The sequence below is a fragment of the Aphelocoma coerulescens genome, chromosome 4 (assembly GCF_041296385.1).
Source record: "Aphelocoma coerulescens isolate FSJ_1873_10779 chromosome 4, UR_Acoe_1.0, whole genome shotgun sequence".
Taxonomy (NCBI): Eukaryota; Metazoa; Chordata; class Aves; order Passeriformes; family Corvidae; genus Aphelocoma; species Aphelocoma coerulescens.
Genome location: NC_091017.1, coordinates 70,297,180 through 70,322,045, shown reverse-complemented (window position 1 = coordinate 70,322,045; position 24,866 = coordinate 70,297,180). Strand labels below are relative to the sequence as shown.

General features: G+C 39.3%; 2 protein-coding genes across 18 annotated transcripts in view; both read left to right on the top strand.

Annotated features, from left to right (window-relative positions):
• Positions 1-2,646, top strand: part of SH3BP2 (SH3 domain binding protein 2) — a 36,557-nt gene extending 33,911 nt beyond the window's left edge. For all 4 annotated transcript variants that reach the window (XM_069014586.1, XM_069014583.1, XM_069014585.1 and 1 more), the window contains one exon: positions 338-2,646. In XM_069014586.1, coding sequence (XP_068870687.1) covers positions 338-475 — 138 coding nt within the window. In that variant the 3' untranslated portion in view covers positions 476-2,646. The remainder of the gene's footprint in view (positions 1-337) is intronic.
• Positions 2,647-9,345: 6,699 nt separating this feature from the next.
• Positions 9,346-24,866, top strand: part of ADD1 (adducin 1) — a 63,266-nt gene continuing 47,745 nt past the window's right edge. For 13 of the 14 annotated variants that reach the window (XM_069014576.1, XM_069014571.1, XM_069014575.1 and 10 more), the window contains exon 1: positions 9,346-9,449. The gene's annotated coding sequence lies outside the window, so the exon portion shown is untranslated. Of the gene's footprint in view, positions 9,450-17,885; positions 18,156-24,866 lie in introns of those variants that run through there. The other variant, XM_069014565.1, reaches the window with a different exon arrangement.

Here is a 24,866-nt window from a genome sequence, read left to right as displayed (position 1 = left end):
CATATAGGTATATATCAGAACTAACATGCTGAAGTCTAAATTTGTTCCCACCTGATAGTAAAAATCAGCTGATTTACAAATATATGATCCAGGATGAGAGTTCGAGTACTCACATCTGGTTTTCTAGTTGCTGCATCATATATCATCATAAATTTCAGCTCCAGTGAAATCTTGTTAAAGTCCTGAGTTTAATTTGGAATTATTTGTATGACTGACTGGTTTGCAAAGCAGTAAGATGTTTGAAATAACCTCTTCCTGATGATGTTTTAGCCTTTTTTCTTTAGACATTGAGCTGACATTACTGTCAATGGTTACATATGTTTTTGTCCTACAACAGGATGGCAAGTTTTATCTGGATTCAGACATCATGTTTTTGAACATGGGAAGTTTGGTGGAATACTACAGCACTCACATCTTACCCAGTCATGACAGCCTGATGCTCAGGTGTCCTTATGGTTACTCTAAGCCAAGGTGACATGACAGCCATGGTTCACTGAGACCCTACTGCCCCTGAGGACTGGACTCCTGGCGCTGTTGGACGTCCTGTTGTTTGCACACACAAACTGAGTCTGTTTCCACCATTTATTCTCACATGAATTGTTATATAAATGCCCTTTAATGAACTCTAGGTAAAGCCTTACAGTCCAGATCAGCGGATTTTATGGTCTTTTCTTTTAAAAAGACCTGAACTGATTATGCTGTGAAAGCTGTCCAGGATACCCACACCTTTTATAAAACTGCTGCTACTACTAATCTCCTTGGAATGTCGAAGATGAACATGAACAAAGAAGTGATCTGAATACAGCTAATCCAGAAAATGGACACTTCTGAAAGTATGTCAGAATTTATTTGTGACAGGGAATATTAATACTCTGACTTGGAGCTAGTACTCCTAAAGTCAGCATTGGTGCTCAACTGAGATATTTTGTATTACTTGTACAGTTGATGTGTACATAATGAAGATTTCTGTGCAAATTATTTGATTTGCTACAGGTAAAGATGATCAGGAAATGCGGCTTTTTTTTAAGCCACCTCACATTTACTTGTACCTTCTGAGTACAGTAACCACTATCAGGTACTATCTGGCTGATATGGATGTGGCATCCCACATACTGCTTAATGACATGCACGTGAGATAAGTGTGGAATGATATTGATTCGGCCTTCATGGGAGCCCCACTACCTAGTTCTGAACTGGAAGGGTTTGTGCCACTGGTATTTTTAAAGGGTATGAGAAAAGAGAAAGGGCTACTTGAGATTTAGGGGAGAGGGAAGGGAGCCTTTTGAATATCCCAGATTCCAACTAGCAGTTTTCTCTCATGTTGCCATAGTCAAAGGTTCTTTAAAACAAAACACAAAAAAAACCCTGAAACCATGATGGTGATGCTACTATCACTCCATAAATCCTTGTGGTCAATCTCTTAGAAACAGGTTGTCAGCCCATTGAATTTTCTTATGTTCTAGGGCAAAACACACTACCCTAGTCTACCACCAAGAATTTTTCCGTAATTAGAATTTTTACCCATTTCGTAGTTGCATGCAAAACAAAATCTGTTTTTAATCTACTGTCAGTGATAGACATTAGCAGGGTGCTTTTAATATTTGTTCCCTAATATTTTGGGGATAGGTATCCTAAATCCAAGGGCTTGATGTTTATGCCAAAATTACTCTTGGAGAAGAAATTTATTTTAATAATCTTTTAAGTAATTCTGTGGATCCAAAACCACTGTCATAATGGTCTCATACTCTAATAATATTTACAAGACATATAATAATAGCAAAAAAATTTCTGCCCCTCCTGAAACAGAAGGTATCTAGTTTTTAGCAGTCTGAATCTGTATCCATAAAGTGATTTTTTTTTCCTGTTACCTTTTCAAAGTCTATACGTGCCCATTTTAATCTTGTTACCATTAGATGGTCACAACTTTAATATCATAACAAAACTATTACAGAGTAAGACTTTGCTTTTTATGAAAACAGTAAATCAGGATTTAGTCCCTAGGGAATTTTCCTTACTAATCAGATGGAATATGAGGATCATACACAGGAATTGAGGCAGGAAACTCTGCCTCCATCTATTTCAAGAGACCCAGACATACACAATATCAGTCTTTTGATCTCTGTTCCCACTGTAATAGGACTTACGTGTGTAAAGAATGTGAAGTACTTAAAATTCAGATTCTGTTGAAAATTGGATATTTCAAGTCTAATTCCTTTTATTTTAAATTAGTATCCCTATGGTGTGCTACCCTGATATGATCCTCTCTAAAGAAGGGTCAGGCAAGACAGCATTTTAAAAACTTTTTTGGCAAATAGTTACAGGTATATCATAGTAAGTTCAAATTCCTTGCAGTATTCACACATACTGTCTACAGAGTAAGATTTTCTCTGTCTGGGAATAATTGACTTCATTGTGTCATGACAGTCATATTTATAGTATGCTCTCTTTGGGGCCATATTCAGATATTTGATTGTTTTTTCAACCTTACCCTTGGAAGATTTTTAAATTGTAAACATCCATTTAAAACATAACACACTCTTTACCTGTGTAATAGAAGAGTTGCAAATATGTAAATTTTTGTGTTAATTCCCTTTTGTATCTAAATGTATAGATTTCTGAAATGGATAAACTTTCAATGCCAGTTCACCTCATTTTGTGCAGTTGTCTTGAATTTCATGGGGGTGTGTTTTAATGTTTTTGTTTGTAGCCATGCTCTTCTAATAGTAAAGTTAGAGAAATTAATTTTTAGCCTCTCTTAGAAGAAAATCTTCATGTTCCAAACAAACCTGCAATGATTTACACTCTTTCTTCCAAGTCCTCTTGCTCCTACATACTAGTCTAGACTGTTTTATAACAAATCAGGGAGTTTCTGGTGTTTGTAGGGAGGAAGGACACAGATAGAACACATGGCTCAGTCCCTCCCCTATATTTCTCACCAGCTTGCCTCTCCTCATTCCTTCGCCACAAAGCAGCCTTTGCATCTACAACCTACTGCAAGCTCTTTAGCTTTAAAATAGTTTGTGGGGAATTGTCAAAGCAGCATTTGATGTGCAGAAAGAATGTAGTTAATGAGTTTTGTAATCTCCAAGTCAAAATCATTGATACTAGTTTGGGAAAAGTCTTGCCTCTTGTGAGCGAACCTCCAGATAAAAGTATTACAGGTCATATTTGGATGGGGATTGCTGCTCTAGGGAAAAAATCTAGAGTGCTTTTGAAAATAAAACAAGGGACAATCAATGGCAGCATGTCATAAAAAGTGAACCAATATCCAAACAATTTTTCTATGACAACAAAGGTGCTTTGTGTCAGCAGGTAAAGCATTCCTCACCTCAGAACTTCAGTTTTTACAAGAATGTGAATAAGCAGCAAGAGTATGTGGCCTCAAGTGGCTTCACCCTTTGGAACGTGCAAAAGGGCACTGAAGATTTCGGAAGCTGTGTGATTATGTAGAATTTGGGGACATCTGCTGGTCAGCCTGTTCCACAAACAGGAATCCAGCAGCTGAGCATGTGTGTGGAAGTCATTTGGGACAAATCAATCTTAAGTGGCTTCAGACAGAAACTAGAGATCAAAGCTAACTTCAAGTGGAAACTCAATAGGCTGAGTCTTTGAAACTTAAGGCTCTTTTAGCTCATGTGTCTCATATAAGTAGCAATACTGTCTACCAAAATTGCTCGTATGAATGTCTTCTAACCTAAAGAACAAAAAGATTAATTTATCTTTCTGTGTTTAAATTATTCTTAAAATATACTTTGAGGTAGAATTTACATAATGGACATCTGAGCGCCATTTAAATTTATCCACATCGTGAAGCATTAAGCATTTGTTCTGAACATTAAATACTTCATCTAGCAGCAAGCAAATTGCATGATGTTGTAATAGTTTCTATCTTATGAAATACCTCCTTGAAGTCAAGGAGAGGGTTTTTCCCTAATAGTGGGAGTGCTTGAGATGCCCATGATTACAGACCCCTAAGTGGGAGAGGTTATAGTCCTTTTACTATACCCACAGTACCAAAATATCAAATACCAAACACTACTAGAACTTCAAGGCACAGAGCATTTGAGTTCACTTTAAAACTAGAGGGGCTGAAGTGATTATGTTCAGTAGGCTTCAGGTGTGGAGTAAGCCTTGTAGCACAGCCAATTCCAAATCTATTCCTTCAGGGCTTCCATTCCTGTATCTTAATTACAGGACAGTCATTACTATCCCTCACTTGTACCTTCCTCCTTACAGTATCTAGTTCCCAGGAAGTGGGCAATTCAACCTCTCAGGCTGATGACATGGTCCTGATAGGCCTGTAATCTTGGGGATATCAAAGAATCATTTCTAATGTAATTTCACTCACACATATCTCTACTGGAGTTGGTTTGCACAGAAATGACAGTGATAAAAGTCATTTGTAGGATGAGGTCACTGGATATATAAAACAACTTCTTTGAGTTACCATCTTCTCTGCCTTTTAACAACCACTTCATACAAGCTCCTGCTGGGTACAATCCTAGCACAGCTGGTTCTTGGACTGGCTGATGTGCATTGAAATTCTGGCCTGGAAAGCCTTTTGCATGGCTGGAGTTTTGCACCTGTACTGAAGGCCAGTGATGTGAAAGGGCCATTACAGCAGCACAGGAAACAGAAGAGTCTGTCCCATGGAAAGTTATTAAAGGGTTTTATTACAGAGCCAATATGGAAAGGTGTACCAGGTGTGGCTTCACAAGCTGCCTGTTTTAGGCTTCGTTGATTATGCTGTGCTTTAATTTACGCTAATTTGCACTGTGCTAACATTCATGCTGATTTACTTTTCCAAGAAAATGACAGCCGCACCCTAACCATGGGAGTACTGCTGAAAATGTGCCATTTAAAAATTAAATGTGACTTCAGGGAATTAAAAATTTGATATTCTAATATTACAAAGCTTCTCTCAAGATTAATTAATTTTCTCCTGTATATAATAATTAAAATAGTAACTACCTTAAAATCTTTTTCTTATGCTTTTCAGCCCTCCTTATTAGTTTGAACTTGCCCTGATATATTTTCCTTTCTCTGTTTTACCCTCTTGAGTCTGCTTGTAGTTCTAAAGTTAGTTCAAAAGTTCTAACTTCTTTTAGTGACATTTTTCCTTCTCCTACTATTAAGGATGAAGATGTCATTACAGAGCAGCTAAAAACAATTTCAGCTGCTCTAGTCACACTGGAATTCACGTAGAAGCAACTAGCAGAGAACATACAACTAGAAGGCAGATTATACTTAGGAAGTCGTAGATGTTGCAACTAGAAGAATTGGGTTTACTTGGAAAAGCATTTTGAAAAACAAGCCCTAATCTTCACAAAGAATATTGTAACGTTAGAAGATAATGTTGGTTGCTGGAGTTCCTTTGTGTAAAGCAATCATTGCACCTTTGGTTGTGTTTAACTGAAACTGCTGTTAACCAGCTTGAACTATGTAGCTCCATTTATATTTCATCTCAATCATGTACAAAAATTTCCCTGTGTCCCCTGAGCATAAAGTCAATATTTTTCAAACTTAAAGCCAAAGTGGCCTCTCAGATTAAGACTGTGTAAAATTTGGCAACATTTAGTATCAGCCTGTTGCAGCTGCTCTGCCCTTTCCCCCACCTGCTGTTTTATTTCTCTTAATTTAAATTTTTTTCCAGCTCAAACAAACCTCAGATGTGTTTTTGTTTGGTTGCGGAGTGAGATGAAAGTAGACCAGAATACACTTTTTTACTCCATGTAGTTTTTCTATTGAACCTACACTAGAAATTGTTTCTGTCTGCTATTTTTAATCCACTGGGAAAGTTCTCCTTTCTTGCATTAATCAGTAGAATTCAAAAAAGAGCTCCCTCTGAAGAATATGAATTCATATACTTTAGACATAACCTTACATACAATGACCAACTTTAGTAATACTACAAATAAGCTGTGAGATATTATTATTGTTGTTATGCACAGCTGAAATTAAGATAACCCATTACATAACTTTGAAAAAAGCATTTAAATTCAGTAATTTCCAAGACAAATCCCTTACTAGCTTTTCAATAGTAATGCTGCATGTGTGTAAGCTCCCTTATCCCACTACCAGCAGAGTCCTGGCTGCCAGTGAGAGACACAGCACTCAGAGGGCTGTTCTTGGGGTATTTTGTACAGAAAACTTGTGTTTGTCCCCAAACACTCTCCCAACACTCCAGCTCTGGTGTGACTGGCCAGGAACTGGATTTTACTTCACTGGCACAAGGAAGTTTCACTGCTAGGATTCTCCTTTTGAAGGCCCATGGGAAAAGCAACAGAGAATTCACACACTGGAATTGTTTTAGTTGGAGGATCCAGAACTTTTTCTGGGAAATGGAGTACGTCTGTGTGAGATGAACAGAAATGATGGCAGTAGGGAAACAAGTCCTGCCCCGTCAACACACTGTCAGGACAGAACAATTCTGGCAGGTGAACAGAGAAAGACCTACCTTACTGCTACCTCACTATCAGTCCTAGTTAATAGGTAAGAAAACTGACCTGGAACTGCTAATGTGGAATAAGTGCACACCCCATATAAAGGAAAAGATAAATGTCCTAACTGCAGATGTGTGACAGCAACCTAGTGCTGTGCTTCTCTCAGGTAGCTGGAAGGATTTGAGCATCAAGAAGTGCTAATACCAGGTAAAGAGGTCAGCTGCATAAAAATAATTGTACAGTACTATTTTTCTGGTATCTAGTAAAGCTATGCAAAAATAATTTGTAAATGAATACATTCACATTGACTCTTTTGAGACTTTGTGATGTAAATTGAGTCCAGTGCTGCTGCTGCTGGAGCCTGCTGAGGAGAACAACTATTATTTGAAATCCAGTAACCTTTCTCCAGTACACATGCAGCGGGCATATGTCAAGTGGAAGCCTATTGGCAACAATCTTGACTTGGTCATTTTCCCAAAACCCTCACCAGCAGCCCAAAATCTTGGAGGAATCAAATACTGCAAGCTGAAAAACACGGTGTAGTTCATGGTGTACCTTTTGTTGTAGCTGTAATGCTGCAAACCCAGCTGGTAAGAGTTAAAGAAGACAAGTTCTTCATGTCTTAAAAAACACAGAAGTGCTTTTTCAGATCGTTGTGCCTTTTTTCTGCAGCAGAGCACATAGCTTTAGTGTGTCTCAGTATTTATGAGCCCTCCCTTGATTTTCTGCCCATCTAACCCTACCTTTGCCATTGCACCAGCACTGCCCTTCCTGAAGCTGGGTAGAGGCAGGTCAGGAACCTGGGCAGGCCAAAAACTGAACAGGGAAGATAAACACAGACACGCATCAGCTGTCACAGTCTCAGCCTGTGGACTGAGTTGGTTGATTCAGCAGAAAGTTGGTCGCACCTCCATAATTCTTCCTTCAGATTAGCCAGGTAAAACAGTGTCTTCTCTGGCCTCACAATTATGGGAGATAATGTAAGGGGCAGGGGGAAGGCTGGAAGGGGACAGTAGGAACCTGTGTCCTTGGGCAGGTCACAGAGTAGAACAGCAGAAGAGAAAGGAAGAGCACTCGCAGCACAAGAGCCAACAGGAGCTGATAAAAGACATCCTTTGATCAGCCCAAGCTGCTTGTGTCACTGCACCCTGCAGTTACACAAACTTTGAGCCAGCACTGCCAGAGGAAGAAATGACCCTGTCCCCCTGTCCTCCCCCAGCCCCCGGGCACTGCTGCTGCCCTCAACGTCCCCATCCTTCCTGCCACTGCTGGTCTTAGAGCCACACACTGAGCTGGAGAGGAAAAACATTCAGTTTAAAACAAAGCAGTATTTTTTTGCTGAGTTAGTTCTAACATGGATTAATTCCCCCATTTACTTTTCCAGACAAGAAGAGAGTTTTATGAGTTAAATGCCTTGGTGAGAAAGGGAAAGAAAGAAGAGAGGTGCCAAGATGAAGGAGTATTTTGACAGGTAATCAAAGAGAAGACACTGCATGGAGCCGGTGGCTGGAGCCTGCAGGTGCAGAGCAGTGACAAGAGTATGCTGCCATGTATGTCCATACATCCACTGGCTTAACAGGGTTCAGCATCAGGCAGGTGAAGTGACTTTAATCTGTTAGGCTTACAGCAACAGTTCTTACAAAAAAATATTCAGACAAGATTTGCTAGTCATTCGTAATTACACTAACATGTGTCCAATTGTGGGATGGTTTTAATTAGGCAGATCTCTGTCCAGTAGGGCCTTCTTGTCAGATGTGCCATAATCATTCTGCGTCATCACTTGACATGTAAACTACCACTTTTGGTGACTGAATTCACAGACAAGTTTATGTATATCTCTATGGCCTGATTTTAGGTAAGTGGAGTGTGTTTCCTTGGTGGATGTGGTTGAAACAGGCTAGATTCCTCCTGTATTCCACAGGAGGCATTTATGGATCCTGAAATCCATCAGGTTCTACTCACTGGAGTCTTCCCTACATATGGATAACTTAGGGATGAGGGTTGTGGATAGCAGAGGAGAAGGGTTTAGTGTTTCTCAGAGTTTTCCCAGACCCTCAAGTCTTCATTTGTCCCGTGGCAGGCAGCATTCTATAGAACACGAAGAAGTGTAGAGCAGCAGTCTTAAAATTACACAGAAAAGACAGTAAAAATGGACAGAAAATAGATAACAGAAGTTAACTTTACAGTTGGTGCTTGCAGTGACTGTAACAAACCGAGGGGTTATACCAACTCTCCGAAGCATTCAGAAGATCTAAAGAGATGATTTAGAGAGCTCTCATCAGGCCTGCTATGCACAAGCTGTGCGATGTATCTGCACACTTCCTGAATGAAGCGCACGGCTTCTCGTTAGCCTGGCATTTAACATCCGGAGGATATTCCACTGATTAAACACCTTCGGGTTCTGACAGGTGCCTCTAGCCCTCCCCAAGACAGTTCTCAAGCCTCAGTCCCGCCCTCCTGGACCGCCCTGGCCTTGCTCTGAGCTGACAGCGATCAGACACCGCCACCGCAGCGCGATAACGAGCCCTTATCGCAGCGCGTCCTCGGCGATTAGCGATGTCTGCCTGCGCCTATCTCCCGGCCCGCTCTAAGATAAGCTTCCCAGGCGCCGTGCCGCTCCTTTCCGCTGGGATCCAGCGCCACAAGAACCCCTTTCCCTGTGTCCGAAGGCTCTTCCCAACCTGTTCTCGGCCGCCCGGGGACCCCCCGGCGCTCCCGGAGCCGCGGGACCCACCAGGGGCGGCCCGGCAGCCCCGCCCCGCGCCCCCCCGCTCCCCTCCGCCAATGGGAGAGCCGCTTACTCGTCGGGCGCGCGCCCGCCCGCCAATGGGCGGCACCGTTGTTGGGTTTGCGGGCTGTGGAAGCCGCACCCTTTCGGGCGGGGGCCGCTCGGTGCCTGAGGGGGCGGCGGGAGCGGCGGGGGGCGGGGACCGAGACAGCGACAGCCTCGTTAGGGGACCGGCCGCGGCGGCCCCTTCGCTCCCGCCTGTTCTCGGCTGTCCTCGGGTGAGCGCCGCGGCGGTGACGGCGCGGAGGAGGCTGAAGGGCGCAGCCAGCAGCGAGCGGGCTGTGAGGGGGTGACGAGCGCCGCGGGGAGGGGAGGAGGGGGCGGTGAGGAGAGGCTGGGGCGCAGACACTGGAACCGGCTCGCTGAGCCCGGAGGGGAGCGGAGGGGGCCGTGTCTGCCTGGAAAACGTGGCGGGGTGTGCGGAAAAACCATCTGTGCGCAGGGTGCCTGCGGTGAGGGGCTGCGGCGGGCTTGGGGTCACCGCGGAGGTGGGGGGCAGGACGAGGGGCTGCGGGTGCTGGCCGGGATGGGCGATGGGCTGAGCTGCGGGGGCAGGGTGCTGCCAACCCTACCTCAGGAGACGCGCTGTCCATCCCGTGCCCGCCGGGATGCTCCAGCCGCCGCAGGAAGCGGTCGCTCGGCGTTGGAATCTCCATTGCACCCAAGCGCTGCGTCTGCCGGCGCTGCCCCCGCCGCCCTTCTGCTTCACCTGCCCCTTCTTCCAGCCTGAGAGGTGACCTGCGGACTGTGCGGGGTGAAATGCGGGCTTTGGAGCGTCCAAGTTGTCGTCCGCAGAGGACGTAGGAGTGAAGGAGGATTTGGGATGCGTGTGTGCGGTGTTGGGGATTGGCGGGGCACCAGCTGCAGACGGGCAGTTGTTTTGTTTCCTCTGCTGGAAGGGGTATCTGCATTTTAGCGTTTCCAGGGTCTGCTTTTGATACAAAATGTCACATGCCTGTCTGCACGTAATTGCTGCGCACTCGCTGTGCTGCTTTTAGGGTTGATTCTTAATCTATGTTGGCTTTAGTTAAAGCTAGCAATTAGGGAGGGGGAAAATCCAGTCAAGCTGGAAAAATATCCATGGCTGTGTTGAGATGGGGGCTAGGAATAGCACTGCATTTAAATCTTTCATGAGATACTGCTGTAGCTCTGTGGTGTAAGCTCATTGCTGGTTTTGTTTTATTCTTTGCTTTTTGGAAAGTTGCTGCACTGTGACTTACGTCTTTATACAGAGCTTCACAAAACATGTCTACCTTGAGCTTATGAATTCTTAAACTGCAACTACTTCTGGATAATTCCTCTATACTCTGCTGAAAGCTACAGGTATCTCCCTGCAGACAGGCTGTTTACGGCTCTGGTCCTTGTAACGTGACCATATGTGCCAGTGGAATTCTAGGCAGTCCTTAACTGTCACAAATTTGTTCTTTTTTTTTAATTTTTAATAGATCAAAAGAATTTATTTTAAAAATAAAGGAATGCAAACTATTTTCAAGATCGGCTCCCATTTTTGGTAATTAAATATAATGGTGTAACGATTCTGTTTTTCAGTAAGGAAATATTCTTTTAAAAGTGTAATAAGTGAGGAAAAAATGCAGCTAGGGCCTAGACTTCCGAAGCAGGTGGCTTTGGTATTTCTTTATATGCAGTAAACAGATTTGATGCCATCTTGTAAAAATAATCTTGAGTGAGTGTAATGATCTATATGATTTGCCTCCCCAAATTTAAACTTGGTGGTTTTCTGAGGAGGGTTTTGAGGAAGAGGCATTTGCAAGTTTTTACATCTTCGCTCTAGCAAGATAATATGTGCATTACTATGTTTGCATGTCTAAGTGTCTTGTGACTTTACTGGAGTTGTTTTTTCTGTATGAAGTTCCATGCTGAGAATAGGGCTTTTTAGCCAAAAACTGTTGTGTTGATTGAATGTTTTCTTTCTGTGGTTGATGATTACAAGTGTGAGAAATCTGAATGTTTGTGCTTCATCTGAAGCAAGTATTTTTGCTGGCATGTTGTGCCAGTTAGTTCATTAGAGTATGGTTCACTAATGCTGTAGGGTGAAAAAGGTCATTTACTGAATTGGTATTTTTCTGTGACAGTTTTTTTTAGATGGATCCAACAGAAGATGACTCAACTCTTCTCATTCTTTGAGATTCACCATCAATATTAAATGCTATTTTGCATGTATGGATGGGCCTCTGAGCAACCTGGTGTAGTGGATGGAAGGTGCCCATGGCAGGGAGGTTGGAACTGGATGATCTTTAGGGCTTCTTCCAACCCAAACCAGTGTGTGATTCTGTGTATGGAATTGGATCATCTGATGAAATTAGGTAGAGAAAACCCCTTTGAGCACTGAGAGACATTGACAGAAGTAGGGATAAAACCACTTCTACCCCAAGTCTTGGTTTTTGAAGCGTCGTTTCACAGCATGAACGGCCTTTAGCAAATCTCATCCAACATTCTGTGACTTGGTATAGGAGGGAAAAAATGAATGATGAAGTAGCCAATATTGTTAATAAGTATAATAAAATAATAGACCTGAAGGTTTCAAACTAGTAGAAGGCTGCTTAACATGTTGATTGCTAAAATGTCTATAACATCTATGTGACAAGTGCTTCCTGAGGAGGCTAGGCAGTAAATCTTGCACCCACTGCTTTTGTGACTGGTAGAAACAGTTTTCTTAATTATTAAAGAATTGTAGCAGTGGTAAATAGTGAATAATTCGTAAACCCCAAACTGTTGCTGTGCAAATGAGCCATTCCTGCTTTGAGGGAAAAATGCGTAGTAGTAAAACGTGCCCAGTAATTCTATGAAATAGAGCATATCAGTGTTGCTTTTGTTGTGCAGTGGAGACACCTGAAGTATGAGGGCATGAAGAAAAAACCATGCTGATTTTCTGACTTTGGTGGCTCCTGAATTAGAATTTATTCTTGGTCCATGTTGCACCAGAGAAAGTGATCTGTGAAATAACACTGTATTAGTAATTCAGACTGCAAGTAAATATTCCTTGGGCAATTTTAGGGTGGTATGTGCTTTATATTTGAAAAGTGATTGTGAGCAGATATGAATGTAAGTTTATTCTGATGATTTCATTGTGCAGGTCATTTGACATCTGCTGAGGAACCTGTCTAAAACTCTTCTGTTAAGTTATGCATCTTCTATAGTAACAGATTCAAAAGCAGGTATATTTTAAAAATAGTAGAAGTTCCTAGATTACCTGAGTTAGGCAGTTTTCATTCATATAATGTAATCAGCTTCCTTAGGAGAATAGGCAAATATTACCTAGTCTTACTACTTATTCAGCATTTCTCTTCAAAAATACTCTGGTTTTGCTAGGGCTGAGAGCAGTAGCTGTACAAACCTGTCAGTAGAGAAAGGTGTAAAGTGTAAAGCATGTGAACCAGTTTATTTCCTGAGGAAAACTTTTCATTAGAGGTAGTAATGCTTAAAAAGTACTGGTTATACAGATTTTGATTTGTGATAATCTTTACTTTAAAATTCCCCTTTTCTGTGGCTACCTTTTCTCTCACTTTAAAGTATCGTGTATACAATAACAGCGTTCTGTAGTAATGTATGATAAGATCTGTTACCATCTCAATAAGCATCTGCTGTTTATTGAGAATAATCTAGGTAATCTTTAGTCACATTGAAGCAAGTAATTGGTTTCTTTCCTCACCACGCAGAGGATGTTGTTTACTGTGGTCTTGTCAGTTCAGAAAGTTTAGTGGCTGATAGTTGCAAATGCTGAAGGAAACGCCCCTTTCAGAACTACTACTTTTCATATCAGGCGTAAGCTCAGATGGTGTCATTTGCCATGAGAACTCCGGTCTGACATCCCAACCAACGGCCTTGGTGTTGAATAAGTTTAAGTATTGCTGCTACTTTGGGGAATTCCAAAGTCTAACTGTTCTTCACTTCAGGGCAAGTAAAGGTTTTGTGTAGAGATTGATTTGAATAACTACTACCTGTTGGGCTGGCTGACTAGTGTGTGCATGCTGGTGTTGTGGATTGACTCTGTGGCCTTTCAGAGAAACTGAGAACATTGTCCTTGAAGGTGTTGCCAAACAGGAGTAACAACTTCTTCAGTCCTTTCCTAACTTCCTCCTTTTGACCTTGCTTATTAGATTGCATTCTGAGGAATGGTCTCTGCCTGCTCTGCTGGATACAGTTGTTATCCAGTGAAAGATCACCCTTTCAAACTCAGATCAGTTGCACTAACAAGTGGAACATCAAAAGAGTTTTTCACTAGCACTTAGTTGAATGGTTTTCCCTGCAGATTAATTAAAAATTAGCATAGACAAAAGCAAATGTCAATTCAGTTTTAAAACTGCGATATTATGAGCTACTCTTTTAAAATGAGATTTGGCATATCTGTGCTCTTCAGACTAATCAAAGATTCCTTTGCATTTTTAATTGACTAATGTATTGGGGTTTGTCTTTTTTAAATTACTCATTTTTGTGCCATATGTTATGTATGATTTTCAGATCTAGACTCAGAAAGTCTGAAAAAATAAGGAGTAAAATATTTCAGAGTTTTGAGATTTTGTTTTTCTTTCATATACTTAATTGAATTGCTGTAAAGGGGTCATGGAAACAGTAGTAAATGCAGTTAATCAGTAACGCTTTATGGTATTTTTGATACTTTCAAGTCAAATGAGTAGATGAATGTTGCGATATGGTTATGCTCCAAAGACTACGGGGCAAAAAAAAAATCATCTAGGTTTTTGGTTGAAATCAGTAAACATGTAAAGGCAACTTTGGATTAAAGACTGTAATTTGACTTGGAGCCATAGAAACTTAGGTTTTTTGGGGGTTGTTTTTGATTTTTTTGCACAAATTTCAAATTGTATTGCTTTTTATGCTTTTTATTTTTATCTTGTTTTAGATCTTGAATCTTGAGAGGTCTGATACACTATTTCAGTTCATTTATAGCTTATGCCAGGTTAAACTGGAAAGTGTTGAGGAAAACCTTGACCCATGAAAACTGTCTTCTGTTTTTTCTGTTGGCTGTTTGTGTTGTTTTTGTTGTTTGGGTTTTTTTTTTTTGTGGCAGTTTTGTGTGTGTGTGTTACACACGACTGGGCATAAAGTGACTGTTAGTGAATTGTGACGGTGGAGATGGATAAAGCATACCATGAGTTTAGTGTTTTAACAGATGAAGCAATTTCTTTAGGTATTGTCACTGCAAAATATTGATGAAAATCTATTAAGTATGTACACTTGTGAAGCATCCATTCCACCTAAAAGTCATCATTGCTGCTGTTGTGCATTAACTGAGAGGTGCCGTATACTTGGCTTTTTTCTCTAAAAGATCTTGTCTAGCAAAGCTTTGTGTGTGACCTTGAATCAGCACAGCTTAAAGTATTCCAGAGTTGAAGGGACTTACCTCATTTTTGTCTTCAACTTCTGAACCTGTTAGCTATATCCAGCTAAATTTAACAGGAAAATGGTGACTTCAAGCATAAAAGGTTTCTGCCAGTAATAAGATATGATGGCCAAACTTGTGCCCCCACTGAGAGAGGGGCATGGCTCCTGATTTGTTCTGAAAAGCAGGAGCATGTGGCTGTGTAGGTGTCACACACTTGCTGGCCAGTCAGGGTATGGGTAGCTCTGAGCCAGTCCAAATGTATTTGTGCCACTTGCGTGGCCAGCCTTGGTGAACCAGTGCTCAGATGAGGGGAGGAGTGAGCATGGCACTCATGCAGGATGTAGGGGGGAACATGAGAACTTAAAAAGGGTAAGTAGGGAAGCATATGAGACTTCGGTTAGTAGGAAATAAAGTTTCATTAGTTTTGTCATTTTTTTTTGTAGTTGTTTTCAGTTACTGAAAGGGTTTCCATGATTTTCAGGTAAAATTCTGCACAGCTAATGTGTCACTTTATTTTTAAATGTCATTTCAAATTTCCATGTGATTTGAATAACAGATTCAGTGTAAAGCTCAAGATTCTATTTTGATTCCAAAGTAAATTTTCTTTCCTTACTGTGGATATTATTTTTAAGTCTACTAGTACACAGTAAAGTGTGGGGTTTCTTGGGTTTGTTTTTTTTTTTTTTCTTTCCCCACTCTCTTGGGCTTAGAGTAAAATTTAGTAGATGGAGAATCTTCAGAGATATTATGGTAATTTCAGTTATAACTGATAACTTAGAAGCATTTCAGAATAAATTTATGTCTTTTATAGGTGGATTTAGGATAAAGTGGTGTTTGTTTTTGTAAATTATTTTTCATGAAATGTTGGTGGCCAAAAGTATACAGTTAAATTTTATTTGGATATGTAGAATGTTTATAGTACAGTATTACAATAGTTTTGAATCTATTAATAATAATCTCGGATGTTTACTTAGATCTCAGCTGTACATATAAATATATGGCTTTTTCCCTGTTTACTTATAAAGGGACTTTGGTAAAAAGTTAGTAACTTCTTCAGAGCTTTCGCAAAGCAAGCAAATCATACACGATTTGATAGAGAGAGATAAGATATCTGTCCTTAATCCAAAGGAAAGTGGTTTCATCTCTTATGTGTCAAGGAAGGTTGGTGAGTGGGTTTCTATGCCTTGGACTCGGGACCATCCTGTTGTTCTTTGATTTTGCTGCTACTTGTAACTGAATGTCTGTCTGCTGTGTGGTTTTCCAGGTTGCCTTCAATCTGCTTTAGAACTTGCACTGATCTTGACAGTGCTGAGTTGTGTGGACCATCTTATACTGAGTTTCTCTCCTGGAAGGAGCGTTTGTGATTGCGGCATAGGGTAACAATTTTGACAGGTTGGATGTCCACTTCTAGATCTGCCATAGTCTTTATTGTTGACCTGGGACACTTTCTTTGACTCAGTTCCAGTCTGTTAATGGAGATGTTGGTTTAAGGACAAGGAAAGGCCAGTGAAGATGCCTATGCTCTTGCTTCACACCAGTGGAATGATAGTTCGTCCAGTATCCTCCTATTTTCCCTCACTGCAGAATCTTGGGAAGGAGCCAAGAGCAGGGAACACAGTGAACAGTTTGCTGCACAACTTGGAAGAAGGTAGTCTCTCAAACTGTCCTCTGGCCTGCCCAGCCACCAGGAAATAAAGAGCATTTTGGCAGCTGGTCAATGAAAGCCAGAAGTGGTGAACAGAAGGCTGGGAAACATGCTTAAAATCTGAATGTCAGCCAGGAAAGCTGGACTTAGGCAGTCTTGCAAATTATGAGGGCAGGCTTATTAATTGAACGTTCTGGCTGGTGGAAAAGTTGCCTGAGGCTTAGAGTCTTTATGGGTCAATATTTACCACTAAAGTGGGGAGACAACTCTCCACACCTCAAGCAAAGCACACAATGTCAAAAATAAACCTTTGTAGCTGCATTTGCCACTTCAACTGCAGGTTCAGTGGCTTTGGAATCCTATGTAATATGAGTGGGTTAAAGCATGGAGATAGCTGCTCTCCCCAAAAGACAGACACTTCTATTTTTCTTGCTTTTTTCATCAGTCATTAACATAAGTGTATGTATGTGTCCATTTTGTATTTAAGCATTTATTAAAACAGCTCCAAAATACAAAGGAAGTTAAAGATTGCACAATTTAAAAATGTGAGTAATTAGTTACTTAGGTTATCCTGGGTTTGTTTTTCAGAATATCACTTTTTTGAAGAGCTTAAGCTTATTTCTACATTCCTTGATTTTTGGGGTGTTGCGTCATTACTGTGCTCACATATGTTGTTGAAATATGTTAGTTCTGTACCAACTGTATTTTCAGTAATTCATTACAGCCTCAAGTCAAATCGCTTTCAGTAGTGTAGGTACTCTGGTCACTTAACAAGAATGAGGCAGATTTCAAATGGCTCTTTTTCTTTGCAGACCTTTAATCAGAACTGGACACCTTTCTAAATAATTCTGTTATTAGTTACTGGTATGAAGACATGTTGTGATACCAAATATGTATTTTATGGTAGAAGAAAAAGGTGAGGTAATTCAGTCTGGAATGTTGTAATTGCTACTTTGTTTCTTGTACTACAGTTTTTGCTTGTTTAATTTAGTCCTTAATTAGATGTGTTTATCATTAATGAATAGGATGAATTCAGTTAATTTGATTGAAACTCAAATCTAAATTTATTCTTTCAAGGATTTGATGATCTGAGAGAGTAATTTGGTAGTTTTCCCCTCCCTCCTCTGTTGCTATAGTAATCCTAAATTTGAACCTTGTTTCTGCAGACCTTTTTTTTCCCCCTTCAAGTAAGTTTTGTAATAGCTGTGCAGTTTGTTCTCAAGCCAAAATATTGATAATACAGGTTTTCTTGTAGCTTTATTTTTTTTCATTTGGCTGTATCATTTGAGGTGAAGTTGAAATTAAACAGCTTTAATTTGCCTTTTCTTTTTCTAGCTCTGGAGAGGCTTTGTGGCATTAATTTTTTTATTCAAGTTTTAGACAAACATTGTTTAGGGGAAAAACAAGAAAAAAAAGGCTCAATTAAAGCAAAAAAAAAGATGTAAATGTGTCTGAGTGTCATGGAAAGCTGTGTGTAATTGTAATTGCAGAAGTGAACATTCAAATTGCAAAGTCCATAAGTAGTTTAGCATCCAAATGTTCTTGCAATTCCAGTTTTACTGCAGTGTTCAGGGCTTATTTGATGTGGTGCTTTCAGCTACTTCTGGCATGGCTGAACTTCTGATACAGCAATAAATGCAGGTAATTCTGGCAGCTGTATAAAATATTTATGCTCTTACTAAACTTTGTTTTTTTTTTTTCCAGATAGAAAAAAGTGGTGATACAAGATCTAACAGGGTTGATAGCAAATTGAAAAGGAGCATCAGGAGTAAGCAGAAAACCTGAATAAGACTCTTCACATGTCTTGTCAGGAAGCACAGGGATAATAAAATAAGACTAAAAATAATTCAGATACTTGTGAAAGACTACATGAAAGTTTGCCTTAATTTTCAGTGAAGACGTTTTGAACATATGCACGTAAGTCATACTGAAGTGAGGTTATAAAAACTATTTCCATAAAGTCCAACTTGCATGGTGCAGGTTAGTGGAATTATGTGACATTTACTCTGCAATTTTGAAGTAAGTGACGTGTGTAATTAGAGGCTCAGTTGCAAGAATTGTTATTAAATGGCAAGGCAGAAGGGTATTGGATAGCTGGAGAACAATGTTAAGAGGAAAAGGTGATTTGGGATAGTAATTGCATCATTAGTGTGACCTTAATATACAGAGATTTGTTTAAATTTAGAAAGAAAAGCTGTTCCGTGTGGAGGTAAGATGAAAAGGATATGAAGTGATAGAGCTCTTAGCAGAGGAAGATTTGTCAGAGAAATCTAACACCTCTTTTTTGTAAGATCCCTGACTTCTTGGAGAGGATACATGGTTAGAGCTGACCTCTTTAAACTTAGAAGTCATGCAATGTGCAACATGATTCTCTGTAAAAACTAGAGGGATGTTTTTTGTGACAATTGATTTTAAATGGTGACAGGATGTGTCAAGTATGGATAGAACTTGATGACTAGAGATGATGTATTGGAACTATGTAAATAGTGGACTTTGGCAAGGATCAGTTTCGAGATATAGTATTTTCGTTAAAAATCATTTATCCATTCCTTCTTCTCATGCCAATCTCATGATTTTCATCAGATGTCGAGCATTGTCAGTACAAAAGAAGGTTTTGCACAGAACAAAGTTGAGACCTTAAGACATGACCAGTAGGAAAAGGAGTTGTATTAAATAGCATTAAAAGAATTGTAATACTTCAGGATGACAAACTGATCAAAGTTAGCAGTGAAGATCAGTATTAGGATAACAAGTACACTGTTGTTGCCCTGCTAGTATTTTTCTTTAAAGACGTAAAGTGGTATTGACTCTTTCTGGTACTGGTGAAAGCTTATCTGAAATACTGCATATAATTCCTATCACCCACCATCAAGTAAAAAGGACATGTGAACTAAAAGAGGTCCAGAGTCTGATTCCTGGAACTCAGAGAGTGTCTTGTTTGATCTGGGGAAACAAAGTATGGAGCAGGTAGCTCTTCATAAAAACAAGTGAAACAACACATGTGGGTAAAAAGAGCTTTTTATGCTTGAGGTATAAGAACAAATGGGTATAAACCATCCAAGAATAAACCTAATCTGGAAATTAGAAAAGATGGTTCCTAAGCAACAGAGGCATAGGAGTCTGCAACAACCTTCCCTTAGGAGTAGTGGAATAAGGCTCTGTTTAAGATGGAGCTGGTTAGCTTATATAAGGGGGAGGGGGAGGGGATATAATGTAGTTTTCCACTCTACCTTGGGATTTGAACTGCTTGACCCAGAATATCCGTTTGTTCCTGTGATTCCTGTCTTTAGTTAAAGATGATACGATAACTTGACCAGATACTGCCCAGACACCAGTGGGTACAGGGATGGTCTCTTTCTTGGACAAGTGCACCAGTTGCATTCTGAAGTATAGAAATGCTTGTATCAGGGGATAGTAATTGTTAGACAAGTAGGATGTTTTAAATATTGTTTAATAGAATATGCTACATTGTATTTTTTCTAGTGGCTATATGTTGAGTTTTGTCTTAAGAAACCCCATGTCAACACAGCATAATTCAACAGGTTTCGTAATGAGTGCTGTATTGTTTTCTTCTCATTTTGTCCTGTGGTGTTGAAGGAAGCTGCCCATAGCACGTGCACAGCTATGTCATTGTCTTCGTATTTCTCTGAGAATTCTCCTTTGAGCTGCTTTAAAAAAACTCCCATTGGTGCAAACTGAAGGATTGATGTGAAAACACTCTACACCATGTTGCTGTGTGTTGCCCTGTTGTTCCTGTGTATTGTCCTAAGACACTGTCCATCTAATAAAATTGGAATATTATTTTTTAGGAAGCATTGTGATTTTGATTGCACTGAGAGACAGTCCTGTATCTCTGCCTTTTAGAAATTGGTGGTTTTAGAGGAGACTTGACAAAGAAAAGGGTTCTACTGTGTTCTCCCTGACAGAAAGACACTAATTGGCAAATTGAGAAATTAATTTGCCTGAGGTTGCAATATTTTTCTAATTTATTCAATTGTCAAGACATGTTAAATCATTATTTAATTCCTGCTGAGGTACTTCAGACCCAGGAGGGAACTTGTAAACACTCATTTGTGCAATTGTTTCATTTATATCAGTAGCTTGTATTACTGGATGTGTTTTTATATGTGCAGACATACAGTAACTACTTTGTATTTTTCTCTTCTGCATCTATGTTACTTATTTGTTCGAAATGTTCATCTAGAAAGCTTCATTTTAGGAAGGAAGTTCAAGCATGGAAAGTAGTTTGGTTAGGACAGGTTAGAAATTTAATGATGTTTGAAAAGTTCCTTCCTGACTGTGCTTAATGTGTTTTATTGACTTCCCTTCAGCTGTTAGTTGAATTTCCTGTTGATTTTTTGGTCCAAATAATTGCCAAAGCAGTGTCTAGCCTTCTCTGTGTGCTAAAATTATTTTTCTTAATTCAGAAATTTAACAGTATTTTAATGTTTTCAAACTAATGTAGAAGACTAAGAACGAGATCTTATCCCTTTAAATTGCTGTATTCACACTTATTGATTAATATGAATGGTAAAGAATTCCATGTGTATAACATCAATGACTTAAATGGCAATTTGCACATGTTTAAGTGTTAGTGTTGGCTAAGTTACATCCCAAAATACAATTTTGGGAGAACAGTGATTGACAGTTAAATAATAGTTAATACTTTAAAGCTTGAGTAAGTGTTCATTGTTATGCAAATATTGACTAAATAGCATTTAACCTGTTTTATTATTTAGACATTCTGTCTTGTCATTTACTGTGGAACAGGTGTGGACTAGAGAGAGTCTCATGTGTTAAAAAAAAAAATCCTAAGTCTGAAACTGTTAGTCAGTAGTCTCCAGAGCATGGATAACTTAGCAGATGTCATCTTAAAACTCTTCTAATGAGAATTTGTTTATGAATATGGCATTTTGAAAGAATGTATTAATGTGTGTGCAATAATAAAACCATACAAGGTGATTATATTGTCATTTTATTCTTAAAGTATGCTTTCAATTTGACTGTATAGGATTTATCATGGTAACTGAAAAGGTGTCAGATTAAAATAAATAATGTTACTGCCTTGGAGTAATAGAAATAATTACTGGGAAGTCAAACAGCTTTTTTTTCTAATTCGTTTAGTGCACATGACATTGGAAACTTAACAAGTTCCTGATTCTGGTGAACCGGGTAATATGTTAGTTAACTGATAATATATTAGTAAACACCAGAGAGCAGAAAAAGCTTTCTGGCTGTATATTCATTTTTAGATTTTTATTTTTTCTTTTTGATTCTTTTGTCTGTCAAAATTGAAGCAGAATATTGCTCAGTTGTCTTAAATTGAAATAATCTTTTATTTATTGTGTGGTCTAGAATAGCATTCCCTTCAGATGTGGCCTATCCTATAGCCAGTTCTGATAGGGATGCAGTTGATATTGGAATAATTTGTAATTTCAGCAGCATGTTCAGAGCTGGCATTTTGGTCTCTTATTTAATGAGAGTCATGTCAACTTAGTATTGTCTTGTTAGCTGGTGCCACTTTATTTTTAAGTAACTTTACTGAGAGGTAATTTTTTGTGTTGGCACTGTGCCTCACAAACACATAAAAAAATCTTAACTGTTTTATAAAGTGAAGTTGTATGTTGATATGCAGTTTGATCTTTGGAGGATAAACCAGACAAATCTTATTTCCCTCTCTTCCCCCAAAAAAGTGTGTGTATATCCTTTCCAAGACTTGTTGGATTAGATCAGTGTCCCTGTGAAAAAATGTTAAGGTTTGTCTGGTGGGGAGGGTAGGGTCTATAGCACCTGCACGGAACAGATTTTCAACAAGGAGACACGGTGCAGTGACTGGACAATGGGCTGTTTGGCTTTTGTTACCATGAATTTCTTCCTAGGTTATGAAAGTTCTAGAAAATGGAAACAAGTTATATTTGAGGTAACAGCCTTGTGTAGCTTGCTTGAGAGTTGGAGGAGAGCAGGGAACTTGAGGATGACATAGAGAATGTTCAGGGGTAGGGTTGGTAAGAGACTCATGAGTAAGAATTATTTAAACTACTGAGATACATTGCTATGTGTGTCATTGAATATCTTCATAAAACCATCTGAATTTTATCAATATTGATAGAGGTTCAAGAGATTAAAGGGGGGAAAATGAAGTATTATCTTGTTTGTTGTTATCTGATAGATCTATGAAATTCTGTAGTGTCTGATACTAGTAGGAAATAAAATAGTGGGCAAGTATGACAAAGGAGGTAAAGTGAAGGTTGGTTTAGTTTGGAGAAGACAGATGAGAAAAACTGAAGTAAATAGAAAAATACGTTGATCCAGTAAGGTCAGGAACAGGTTTAAAAATCTGGATTGCATTATACAGGAGATTTCTCTTAAGATTTTTTTACACAAACTATCTTTACACACTTTAAAAAAAGTCACATTCTGTCTTAGCCCATGGGACTTTCTGCTATGAGGTATTGTTACCAAGTCAAGAGTTTAGCAGAGTGCAAATAAGGTTATACATTTTATATCAGTTTTATCATTTTGTATACATTTTATATCAGTTATGCCTGGAATGTTAGAACACATGTAACTTTTGTCATGATGTAAAGCATAAATCAATACATTGCTGCAAGTGTGTGTTATTCTGTTCTTAAAATTGCACATTGCCCATAGTTAATCAGGGTATTTGGAGAGTTAAACCATTAGTATGCGTTTGACAGGTTTTGCCCCTTTAGACAAAGTTTTTGACATTTGCTTACAAAATCCCAAATGGTTTTGACTCTGACAGCTACAGAAAGTCTTTATATACAAAAAAGAACACTACAGAATCTCTTCCTAATGAAATCAGGGCAGTTGACTAAATAGGTGTCAGGCTTGCTTTGGTTTTAAAAAAAAGAGAAAAGCTTTAAGATCTGAATCTACCAGTTTCTAGCTTCAAAGTAGCTGAAGTTGAATGGCCAATGTAAATAACATGTATCTTATGTGGGGACTTCTGGGACAGATTTCATAGAATGTACTGAGTTTTGGATATACATAGAGAGGTAACTTAAAAATGGGATAGTAAATGTCGTTAATCATGGGGTCCTATAGAATACATTTTTGTAAGATTTCTGTTGGATTTCATATGCTTTGTTAGATGCTTTGTTACTAAACAACTCTGACAAAGTGGGAGTTGCTTGGGGCCTAATATGCATTTGAGTATGTGGACATGTTAGATCCTATTGAAATCCCTTCAGGGCAGGAACTTCTGTTGGAGAGATGTAGTGCAGGTTTGGATTGGTGGGGCTTGTTTACAAGTTCCCTTGCCTGCTCTGTCCGGCAGCTCCCAGCATGGCCACACAGGCAGATGTGTAAACTCAGCCTTGTGGCCAGCACAGTGTGGGGATGGCTTCCCACAAGGAGGAGTGAAAGTAATACTGTGCTCTGGAGAAAGCATGATATACTTCGATTATATGGAAGAAAGACTTAAAGAGTAGATTTTTCTGCATATGAAATACTACTGTCATGAAAACAAATACCACAGTTCAGCTTTAATGCAAGTGATTGTTTCCATTTGACACAGTTGTTTGGCTCATCTCCTTGGAGAGCTGCTTACCAATTCCTAAGGTTTTGTTGAGATCAGTTGGACTTCACATGGGCAGAAACTGCTGGCCTGTATCCAGCTGCACGCTGTTTGGGAAATAGCTTTAAAAGCTGGGTTTAGAATTCTGGCTTTGAATGCTGCATACATGTCACGGTGCTTTGCAATTTTTGATGCCAGTAGCCTCTCAATGAGCTTGAAAGAACTGCACATACATATTTTGGCAATAAAACAGTGGCAGTTGGGTTTCTAGAAAGAGTTCATTTTACAGCTTGAGTCAGGAATGAAAGTACTTAGTGCCCTGTGAATTATTCAGGATCATTGTTTGACTCCCAACTGATTCGACACATCTGTGTATCCTCGATGTTCATTATTTTAACTTAAATTTTTGTTTCTGGAATTATAAGCCCCATGCTGGCTGGGTGTGATTTTTTTAGAACACAGTGGGGAAAAGTCTCTGGTCACTACTAGTCAAACAGGAGTACTGGTACTGTATTTTTAGAAGTTGTCTTGATATTTCTAGTGGTGAGGTTGAAGGATGAGAGTACATCTTGTCTATGGATAGAGGAATTGTTGCTTGGATAGGGATCTGAATAAAAAACAGTAAAAAAGTGATACTATAGTCAGTGGAGTTGTTTTTAGACAAACAATAACTAGACGTATGTAGAAACACTGGGTTTTTTTCTATTGATCTTCAAATGTTTGTCAACTAAAATAATCCCTGCCTAAAGATAGTCTTTGAAATGAACATTATCCATCCATAATCTGGAAGCAGGGTTATGTGTAGAATAGGGGCCTCTCGTGTTTTACGTTAGGACTTGAATTCAGTAAGTGCACAATGCCCAGAAGCACAATTTCAGTTTTGTTCTTTTGGGTTTAGTAATGGTTTTAAATTAGCTTTGTAGAACATTAAAGCCATGCTAAACTGTTGTGATCTTTGGATACTTTGGTGTGCATGTCTGTCTTTCGGTAATATTTGGCATTGGTTAAAAAATAAAGAAATAGATCTAGTAGGAAGTGTGAGAATGGCTGCAGTTCTTGAAATGTTGAAGTCTGGGCTGCTTGTGGTT